The sequence below is a fragment of the Protopterus annectens genome, chromosome 3.part0, assembly GCF_019279795.1.
Source record: "Protopterus annectens isolate FY-2018-M chromosome 3.part0, PAN1.0, whole genome shotgun sequence".
In the NCBI taxonomy this organism is placed as follows: domain Eukaryota; kingdom Metazoa; phylum Chordata; order Ceratodontiformes; family Protopteridae; genus Protopterus; species Protopterus annectens.
In genome coordinates this window covers 178,548,174-178,560,015 of record NC_056731.1, presented here as the reverse complement: position 1 = coordinate 178,560,015, position 11,842 = coordinate 178,548,174, and the positions used below count along the sequence as shown (strand labels likewise).

At 37.0% G+C, this 11,842-nt stretch overlaps 1 protein-coding gene across 1 annotated transcript in view; it reads right to left on the bottom strand.

Moving 5' to 3' along the window:
- Positions 1-2,623: 2,623 nt before the first annotated feature.
- The window catches only part of SACM1L (SAC1 like phosphatidylinositide phosphatase), a 1,643,742-nt gene continuing 1,634,523 nt past the window's right edge, over positions 2,624-11,842 (bottom strand). The window contains exon 19 of the mRNA XM_044065524.1: positions 2,624-4,561. Coding sequence (XP_043921459.1) covers positions 4,425-4,561 — 137 coding nt within the window. The 3' untranslated portion in view covers positions 2,624-4,424. The remainder of the gene's footprint in view (positions 4,562-11,842) is intronic.

The following is an 11,842-nucleotide window of genomic DNA, read 5'->3' as shown; positions in this document are numbered from 1 at the left end:
CAAAAAAGATATTAATTAAGTATGGAAGGTATAGAGAGAGGATTTTAAGAAAATTCTTAAGAAAACACTTAGCTTTTACACCAATGCTCGACAGCAGCTGTCAACCACATATGGTTGTGAAAGTGGTAAACGAGATCTGAGGGGAGATAGGATTGGTGCTTTATGGGTAGGAAAGGAGGTCAAGAGTTTGTCTGCCTCCACGAGCTGGAGTAATGCCCGACTTGGATCCCAGTGTCACATCCAAACTCATACATTGAGGACAGAATGAAATTTGACATCAGATGTTTTAGCTTCAAAATAAATATCAGTTGTAATGTGCAATGGGCAGATCAGAGCCCATAATTTGACACTTGTATCTTAAAGAGAATGAAGGAAATAGTACTACAGATGGCAATAGCAAGAGAAAAGGCTGTAGATGTATCAGTCCAAAACTAACCCAAAAAATGACTGGCTCTGTAACCAGGATTAGCTTTCCCTGCTTTTTGTCCACGGAGTTCCAGGACAGACTCCAGATCCAAATGACCCTGAAATGGATTAAACTGATAATGAGAGAATGAAAAAGTTTTTGTGTGTGTGTTTGGGGGGGGGTTCACATTTTTTGGGTAAATCATTGTTATACCATTATCAAACTTTCTGACATATTTGAGCTTCAGACTACGACAACTTTTTTTTTTTTTTTTTTTGCAGCACAATAGGTTTTAAGTGCATGACTTGAAGTTGGTCACTGGAGGTGGCCAACAAGCTTGATGACTACCTAGCTGGAGTAGGTAAGGACCAAGACATTGTTTTCAAGTGGAAATGACAAGTCCTCCTTTAATAGGGTCCTACAGGTAGAACCTACAAGGACAACTAATGTTGAGAGCTGTACTGTCATCTAGAAAATGACTCATGTCAGTTTGATCATGGTAACTTGGAGGTCTTCCCCCTGCCCTTTGTTGATGATCCAATTGAAAGTTATGTTTGTGTTTTTTCTTCCTCAAGGAAAAACATTGTATGTTGTTCTTCAAAGTTCTGTTTTATAATGCATCTTAAAATGGTCTTCTGCCTTTGTTGCTGCTTTGGAATGTCAAAATGCTCCTAAAATGCAGATATTTGGGTGATGGTGAGGCCTACAACAGAATACTTAAATAACATGATAATCTTATTTGGTCAGTTGCTTGCCCATAAGAGTAAACATTGAAATGACCCTAATGATATTCACAATCTGCAGGCAGATGCTTGATATTTTGTAAACTGTTAATATCTGAATACTGTAACACTTTGCAAATTGTTTTTTGAGCAATGGTCTGCAATTAAAGTGGCAGAAAAAGAACACTAAAAAACAAGGTTTTCCTTCCTCTCTTTTTAAGTATTCCTTCACTGATGAGTCTGAAAGTGAATGCCACCAATATGAAAATGTTGTGAACAGTTTTGCTGAGAAGCATAACCTGGCAGACAAGCTCAAGAAACAATCCTTGCTAACAGTGAAAACTTGCAGCACTAGGAAAAACCTCTGAAGAGAACAGCACTACACTTAGGTCATAAAATATAGCTACTTCAATGTAGGTACTATGCCACATTAGAATGCTGAAGTACTTACCTTGCATAGTCAAGGAATTCAATCACTGCAGTACTTGAAGAAAGGAAATAATGCACTTCTCAAAATACTCTGTAACCCTGACAGACTTTGTTTAATGGGCTTCCTTGATAAAAACATGGGACACACACTTCTGCATTCTGTAAAACTCAAACAACAATTGTTGCATTCTGATGGAGTGCATCTTTCATTCAGCCTCCACTGTTATAGGTCTCATACCTCTACAAAAAGAATGTGGTAGACAAAAATATACATAACAGATAAATTACTTAATGCTACTATCACAAATATTTGCAAAATATGGTTTCCAAGATGGAAGTGATATTCTCACTGATAGGCATATGATGGCAGGTGGAGGAAGTGTGATAGATGAGTGACACTACTGACGTAATTTATACAGAATGTGGCCTTTTTTGCAGTACATAGCATACAAATGGCTTACTTAAGTCATGGTACACAGATAATGATTTATAGCTTCTAGCCAAAATATTTCCAAACTTTCAACAAGGACAGCATGTCCAACAGACAAAGTATGCATAGCTCAAAACAGATGCAGTATTAATTCAGAGAGGGTCTGAAAGCTATAAATGAGTCCAATTTGATATAGATTACATATGGAACACTTGGCTAAAGCACAAGCCAAACAGTCTTATTTCTTCTCTTGTTCATTTTCTGACATTAACTCGTTAATACTATCACATTGACTTAAAGATCACAGGCATTTAATTACTGGTAGTGCTACTAACAACCCTTATATGCATTACATCTGTTCTGCAGAAATCAGTAACAGTTTGCAGTTTTGATGTCGGATTTCATCTGTTGCTGCTGCATCTCACTTAATCTCCTTGTTTAGTTCTCTGTGTTTCCATAAAAAAAGTTGGAATTACAATGGACATATCAAATGGATAACTGAAAAAAGGCAGCAATGTATCATGACAAATTTGCCACTGGGCTAACATTAACTGACTTACTGTACTAAAATTGCTTCAATAAGGCACACACACTTTTATTTCAATAAAATGAAATGAAAAGACTGAAACCAACCGCTGTTGTCAGAAAAGTAAATACAGCTTTATTTTATATATATATATATGTATATATGTATAAGTGCATTCCTTTAAAAGAAATGCTAACCGCTACGTCCAACAGAATTTTCAGTTCCTTGAACAGCAGTTTAACAAGAATACATTTCGCTGTAATCTACTTCAGAGTTGTTTAAATTTGGTCTCATTTCATTGCTGTAACAATTACAGATAAAGCCTTTATCTGCAGCAGCACTTTACAATGTTGTGAATATTTGGTGAAAATAAGTTCTAAACAATGCAATATATTACTATAGCTGTGAGAAAATTGTCCACCAAAACAACCCTTTCAATGGTCAAAATTGAGTGAGCTTGTAAAACATTCATGAGAAAAAAAAATCAAGATTTCCTAGGTCAAAACACAATCTTAGTCACTAAGCTTGCAGAATTTATGTTATTGGGTATCTGGGGCTACACAGCACATTTTTGGTAATATTTTTCATTAAATGTACAGCAAGAGGTATTAGAATGACAAACTAACCAATTTATCATCTACCAATGCCTGAGTATATTTTCTCATGTGTTAAAACCCACCTGCATGAAATTCTGTGGATAGCAAAACATTTTAAAACTTTAAATTAATATTTAATGGCTACAATAGCCATTAATGTTTTGTTGAACTCTATATTACAATATATTTAAAAATAATATAACAGAAATCTGCTGACATGAAGTATTAAAATATATTCCTGCTCAATTCACACAAAAAATGGTTGTGCAAACAAGGAGCAAAAAAGTTGGTCTTACATTCTTTTACAGATAACATTTATGTGGTGACGTTTGACTAACAAATAATGTAATGAATCAATGTTAAGAAAAATGAATGAATGAATCAAAACAGAATATAGCCAGTGCTTCTGGTGTGTACAAAAATGGATTATCTCTTTTTGTCACAAAACAGCTGAAAATTTTAAACGTTTCACAACCACAGCTTTTCTAAGTAACACTAAAGTAAGCATTAGGGAGAACCTCACTGAATATGTATGTGCATGTGCAACATGTTGAGTTCTTCAACACTAATGCTTTGGACCTTAAGCTCAACTGGAAGAACACAGAACAAAGTTTAGAAATATCAGTTTTCTTTCTTGGACCACCGTTAATTTTTCTCAAGTGAAATGAAAACGATCAGCTGTCTACAGTTTGGAAAAAACATCATCCCACAATCTCTGTGCTGCAAACCAAAATGAAACCTTCAAATAACTGAAGATATTACTTACAAGTAATCCACTCTGACATTGATATATTTTATAAAATCCATTTTATAATCATTCACAAAGACTCAACTGACAGAACAGCAAATTTGTTACTAAACTAGAATCATTAGAGAAAAACTCTCCAGAGGGACTACAGATTTTTTTTTTGGTAATCGATCAGAGTAACTTTACTTTCAAAATTAAGACAAATAGCCAATTACTCTACTGTAGTCTTGTCGGTTATAAACGCTCTTGTATTTTTCAAACAGTACCACATGGTGACAAACCCTGACTGCTGTTCAGCACTTCTGCAGGATGAGACTATGGGTTACCTGTATCTTGGAATGCCAGTGGGGACAGAAATCATTGGAAACATCAAACAATGCAATGGCCATGTGCAGTATGAAAACTCAAGGGTCTATCACAGACTGTAGACCACCACTGTCAAAATCCTGGAAAAACATATAGTTCTAGTAATAAAGATTTCAGTTTGGTGTGGGAAGCAGGTCAGTAGAGACTCAGACTCTGCACTGCAGAGTCTTGACTGCTGAGCTGCTTTCCACACACACAAATTCAGTCCATCTTCTCTTTCTGAACCAGTTTAGGTGAATCAACAAAGTCCTTGCCATTGTAAAGAATAATGAAGCCTGTTCCAATGCTTGCCGTTCCCCAAAAAAGTACATAGGCCAGTGTTTCAGTCCAGGTTTCACCTAGTAATGGGGTACAAAAAAATTAGTTAAAATTCATGAATTATTTTATCAACTTTTTACTAAACTGACAACATAATATAGGATGAGCACTTACAAAAAAAATTCCTTCTGAAGACGGACTAAATGATTACAATTATGCCTTAGATCAATGCTTAAAGGCTACATACAGAAGTCACATTCATTTGAAAATGGGGATCGAGTCTTAGCACATTTCAAGCAGTAACAAAATGGGTGCGAGTTTGACTGCAGTTTAAACATAAAAATCTTCAATAAATAATGCATCTTAATCTACTTCAGGTGCCTTTACATTTCAAACCTCACTTCCAGCATGCACTAAGAAGAAATTGTTTTGCTTATGACCAACAAAAATGTTTACCTAAAGGTAGAAAACTCACCTCTTTCAGATCTTTTTGATGTCTACTTTGTTTAATTGAATCTCATTTCACTGAATTCCATTCCAACCCAACCACATCGTTGAAAACACAAATTGCGGAAAACTCAATTTACTGAATCTCATTTCACTGAACTGCAGTTAGTATATATGGCACTGTGTAGAGTACTATAAGGCAAGTAAAAGGTATATGCCCTTTTCCCCACTGTAGTGCAATCACAGAGTTGGTTTATATAGTTAGGGGTGTGTGTATGAGTACATATTGTCTTCTGGTGAGAGTTAGTCATTTGTGTTGCAACTATGCACGTCTACTGTTTAAAATGCATTGTTTTGAAGTTTTTGGTAAAATACAATATAAGACAAATAAGGTGATGGAGAGAGATAGGAGGGTGTAGGTTGAGTCTGTGTGTGAGGCAGGATATGTGGACAGTAATACATAGATTGAAGTTGAGATGAGGAATGGAAAAATCAGAAAGGGTCTGAGAAGAAGGGAAATTGTTTTAAACACTGGTGGAGAACATTTACATAGGGAGGGTGCATTGATTAAACCTTGAAGGTGGGTTATGAAATCATGTTGATTTTGGTAATGTCTGAGAGTGAATGGAAGGTCATTACAGCGGGTAGTGACAGAGCTGGTGTACAGTGAGACTCCAGATGAATTTTTCTTTAAACTGAAGAGTTTAAGTACAGTGGTAGATTTACAGCATGTTTTTTTAATGCAAGTTCTAGCCATTGCAGTTGATTATGAGCCAAAAAGTGATGGGTTCTAAAGCAGCAATTTGCAGCGAAGTGAGCAATTTTATTTAGCGTTGCCCAAGCCTTGTTTGAGAGGAGTTTTGTTGGTTAGTAAAGATGGGACGGTATATAGTAGTGTTAAGAGAAGAAGGTTTTGTCTGCAGCTTCCTCTGTTCTATTAGTGAGAAAAGATTTACATTTGTAAGAAGCCAAATTTCTGGTGCATTTTCTTTGATAATGAATTTAAAATGCAAGTCAAATTTTAATGAGTTAATGGTGACTCCTAAAAGTTTCCTGTGGGAGACCTATTCAAACAGTCTTACTTAAGGAGCTAATTTTGAAGAAAGATTTGTTTTGAGAGTGTTTTTGGGGTGAAAATAAGAAACGTTTGTTAGGGTTTAACTGGCGTTGATAATGATCAAGCCATGTTCCAACATAAATAAAAGATTCTTGAGTGACTTCTTGTGGCTTTTGAAGGTTGGGAGCTGTAGAGATGAAGGTTGAGTAATCTGCATATTGAATCATAGAGGCTTGCTTAGAAGTAGTGTGTAAGGTGGTCATTAACGAATATGCTCAACAGAGGGGGTCCTAATATGGATCCCTGAGGCACAACTACAGTAATGGCTAGAGATGTAGAGAATTCCTGTTGACATTTGACAGCCTGGTATCTATCACATAAACAGTTTTAAACCAGGATATGTGGGGAGGGGGTCCTAAGGTGGAAAGTATAGGTAGTAGTTTGGGATGACAGACAAGTGTTGAAAGCTTTGAAGTCAAGGAATACAGAGGATACTAGGTTACCAGTGTTTCTGCTTTTGTTGAGGGTATCCAGAAAATGACGTACAGTAGTACTGATGCTGTGGTTGGGATGGAAGTCATGTTGACTAGTAGAGAGAAGACTGTTTGAAGATAGATACTGAAGTAGTTGTGAGGGAATACATTTTCTAATATTTTGGAAAGGGGGAGTAGTATTGGCAAAAGGTATGAAATTGGAGTACTCGACTGAGGAGCCACCTTTGTGAAGAGAAGTATGTAAGCTTTCTTCTAGACGGTTGGGACACAGGATTTATGGATATATCTGTTTATCAGTGTACAAATATATATATATATATATATATATATATATATATATATATAGGATATTATATAGCTTCTGCTGAAATTTTCTGAAATGCAGACTGTCTCCTGCTGGGCTTGTGTTTTTTAGTTGTAGGAGATATCTTTTTGTAGAGGCAGTGTGGGCAGGCTTGATTGAGAAGTGACTTTCTGTGAAGTTTTAAGGTTGGAGATATTAAGGGTTGGTGGACAAGTTGTTTCATAGGTGTTGTTACAGTTTGGAGGATGTAGTTGTTAAATTTGTTAGCAATTGTTATGGGAGTGTCATCAGGGGATGGGGAGGGTTGTTGTTGTCTTTGGCCAGGGTTAGTAAGTACTGTACTGAGTGCTAGAAATGTTGGGGGTTGTTTTGGTGTGAACATTGAAGATTGTGGTAGTGTAGATTTTTTCTTGCCTTATGCTATGTCTTGTTTGTCATTTATCTACAATATACAAGGCTTTCTCTGGGTTTTGTGATGAACCATACTTTCCAGGCCTTGTCTTTGAGGACCATTTGTTGTCTGATGCACCTATGAGAGCCAAGATGCTGGATTAGTCTTGGCAGTTTATTTTTAATAGGGGAATTGTTGCTCAGTTCACAGACACAGAATCTGTTGAATGCAAGTGTGTCATCATCTAGGGGGAGTTGTTTTAAGAAGTTCCAAATGAGTTGTCTGAATGCTGAGATAAAGTTAGGTTACGTGACATCCTGTATGAGTGATGTTCGATGGGATTTTGTGCAAGTCTGTCTGCAAAGGTGGGTAGAAGGTCACTTAGATTATCTGTTAAAGTGCCACAGTTGGAGATATTATTGGTGTTGGAGGAGAAAATCAAGTCCAGTATAGAAGCCTTTGATGAGGACTTGTTATATCTAGTAGGCATGTTAATTAGCTGTGGGAAACCAAAAAGGTTGATGGTAATAGTGGGACTGTCAGATAAGGTATGTGTTCAATCCATGTTAAGGTCACTCATGATGATAGGTTCTAGGGATATGTTGATGAATGTCCTAAACAGCATAGTCCGTACTATACTAATACTGTTATCTGGGGGGGGGGATATAAATAAGGCTATAACACATATGGATTTACAGGAGTTGAGCCTGAAAATGGAAATAAGGATCTCCACATTATTGAAGGAAGGGTGTTTTTGGGTATGAAGTTATGTTTAGAATACTGGGGTATATGATGTCTACTCCTCCTGCTTTTCTGGGGGGCTTGCGAGCAGCTCAGAAGATATGACATCCTGGTGGTAGAATTTGAGTATCTTATATTTCGGGTTTTAGACAGGTTTGGGTTATACTGACTGTGATGCCTGTGCCCTGGCCCAACAATCAAGGAGCCTCAATCCTTACCATTAACACCAGAGAAGGCATCTCATATATGAAGAAAAGATAACAAATACACACAGTAAAGTGCAATTTCCTTAAGAGCACACAGAGATCACAGTCAGTCTGGGGCTGGTTGCTCCCTTGCTCCCCAGGTCCTCAATAAGACTCCCCACTGGCATAGCTATAGGGTCCACATCTCAGCCTAGCTGGCAAGCTAACCTCTAGTCCTCTCTGTCCAACTAGTGCTTCGTGTCCCTGCCCAGTAGCGGACACACACACACACTTTGAGATAAGTATTTATACAACTTCACAGACACTCCTGGAAAAGGCTGACACAGATTCTCCACCTGTACCCCTTTACCCAGACTATACGGTAGTAATTCCTGCCACCACCAGCTAATATTTATCAGCTACCAAAAGGCCCTTAAAAGGGTGTCCAATTATTACTGTGCAATATTATTATCCAATAGTAGTGTAACTAAGCAATCAAGGCTTATTGGAAGGGCTTAGTACAAGATCACTTATAAGCATGCAATGTACTCTACGGATTAATTTATCTCTACATAAACCAGCCACAGTTGAAAAGGGTTTAAAAATATTTAATAATAAATACTAAAAACACAAGACAATACTACTACACCACAGTGCTATTCAAGCATTCAGAGATCACACAGAAACATAAAATAATTCCGTAGTGCAGTTCTGACATAACAGAAAAACACTTAGTCTAATATTTTCTAATTTCCTAGGTATTGCTACAAGAAAACATGCTTCTAAGATAACTTACTTAAGAGCATAGGCAGTGCTGAGTTAGATGTCCAAGATCAAAATGCTTACAGTCTCTCTCTGAGCAATAGTTTTTAAAATCACTAACAAACATTTCTTCTGGGCCCTCCCAGATTACATAATTCTCAGTTAGTTTCCATTACATCATTTCTTTGACACTTAGCCTGGAGTTCCTAGGCCAACAGGCTACATTATTTAACAAGCTAACACCTGCTCAGGAAGCTACAACAACAAAAGACATTTCACGTGTACACTCTAGTAATTATTCCTTAAGTTGAAACAATAGGAAGAATGTGCTAGTTCAGACAGGCTGACTCCGAGCTCTAAAAATCAAAGGATAGATTTGAAATAATTTTAACTTCAAAAGAAAGATTTGAAATGCTTGACTTAGTTTTCCTTACATCAGATGGCAATGTTGCCACATTGTTGAAACAGCATTTCTTTACATTTAAGACACAAGCCTGTATTTCACATTTATATTTACAAATGCCAGAGTTATGTATCAAATTATATTTGACTAGGCTGGCAGCCTTCACCCTTCTCTACCAGTCTTCACACTGAGATGTCAGGAAATTAGTAAGAAATGAATGCATGCAGTTCTGTAATGTTACTGCAAACTCTTATCAGGTTCAGGTTTATGAATTTCAAAGTAGTTTTGGAAATGTTAGGCTGGTTTTAACTGTTAGCATGGTTATGGGAGTGGTTATGGTGGGTGGCCTGGTGTAGGGATGAAAATCACCACACATGAATGCAGCTAATGATGGCCTAAATAAGAAGCACCATTTTGGCTTTCTATTTTGTTCTGGTGAGGAGCCTGATGGAGGCAGAAGTGTTGCTAGCTTATAGGTATTTTTGTCTAAATAAGTGTGAGAGAGATACATTATAAAGGTTATGAGCTATGGGGAAGAATGTACTGGAATTTTAGTTGGTATAGTTAAGGGTTGGAGCAGAAAATAAGGTGCGTGTGTGTGTGTCTAGTTGTGTTTGAAATAAAGAACAGACACAGGAATTGTAGTGAACAGAGAGGCATGCTAAGGTTAAGTATTTAATGTATGTAAACATGAGTAATACCTTTTACTAGACCAACACAGGATTTTAAATTATTTAAACTTTCAGGTTAGCACAAGCCCTTCACTGGATATTGTCATGTTAGCCTGAAAGCTTGAGTAATTGTTCCATTGTTTTTGCGTTTTCCATTAGTGGACCAACATATTTTTTATTCTGACAGCCACAAAGTCCAACTGTGGCATTCCACTTGTCTAGTCATTGTGGATCAAGGTCAAGGTCTAACAAAATTATTGTGTACAAAAAAAAAAAAAAAAAAGATACATTTCTTCCCCTCCAAAAGGATATTTTAAGATATTTTCCTGATTTGTTCTTTAAAACTTCATCTGTATATAAGCATACCTAGTCTCTTTTCAATGGAGTTACCACCTTTTCACTTAAAAAATTATATCTGTAACGAAATATTCGAAAATGATTTTTCATTTCTAAAGATCTTGTTCTCTATGCCACCACATCATTCTGGTTATTAAATCTACATACAGCCTTCTTTGTATTCTGTCTCTCTTGAACAAAGGCTTACCATTTACTGCAAGCTCTTCTAGTACAAGGCAAGAATGCCAGTAAATAGGCAAGATGAAAACTAAGCTTTTAATGGAATGTTGACCAACACTACCACATACCATAAAGCCAAATAATGTATCAATTTATATTTTGCTTTTGAAAACCACAATCCAAATCTTTTACGTGATAAATATTTCATAGTATCAGTAAAAAAAATCAGATTCCCATTTCCGTATAAAAATCAAGTCAACTTAGACTAATTCTGACATTGTGTGTCCTACATTAGAATATGAGATTTCTTTTGGTTATTAAGAAAATCCTCTCCATAAAATACTAGTTTAATACTGGTTCATTCAAAAGCATGATCTATGCAAATCTCTTGCAGTTCTTAGAACTTATGACAGGACACTGAGTACTTGCCACTTTCAAGATAATGCCAGGAAGTCATATGCTAGCAAGTAAAAGGGACTGGGTTTCAATTATGACCTTTTGTCACTCCCTGTGCAGAGTGCATATGTTCACCTTGGGTTTGTGTTGTTTTCTCCAATAGTCCACCTTCCTCTGACCTCCAAAAAACAAATTGGTGGCTGCCATGGACACTGTGCTTATTTGTGTGTGTGTGTGTGTGTGTGTGTGTGTGTGTGTGTGTGTATGTGCTCACAGTACGGTATAAGTGGGTGTGCATTGTGCAGATATTACTACATGTCCAGGGGTGTTTGTAAGGCATGAACCCAATTTAGTAGTTTACGTAACACAATTGTATATCTGAAGTTTATTGCTGCCCAGGATTACAATTCAACTGTGTGGAATTTTGGTATGAAAATTTCAGGGTAATCATTTAAAGAGCATTCCTGTCAAAATGTTGTAAATTGTTACACAGTTCCATTTTTGAACAGGTACCAACACTACACAACCCCTCATCAACAGTCCTTTATGTATTATTAACTCTCTATGTCAGTAAGCATTTTAGAGTTAGCTTACAATCATCATGATTGCTGGCCTCAAACATATGTCCTATGCAGCCCGACTGAAAAAACTCCGGCTGTACTCAGTGGCATACCACTTACTCAGAGGTGATCTTTGCCTGACTTACAAAGCCATGTCCAACTCAGAATTGATGGACATGCTCCACCTTTAGAAATCCAAGTCACTGCGAGCCACGCGGTCTAGTGAGCTAAACCTCGCCACAACAATAAATATAACATGCTGGGGGGATAGATTCCTGTCACAGAGCTGCCCCATGCTTTGGAACAAAATTCCAAACTACATTAGGCAGAGCCCCTCACTAACACTCTTCAAGAGAAACCTTGACGAGTGGATGGGTAACAGAAAATACACCCCTGGGATCACTTCATTGGCTCTGCTTGACAGAGGATCAGTT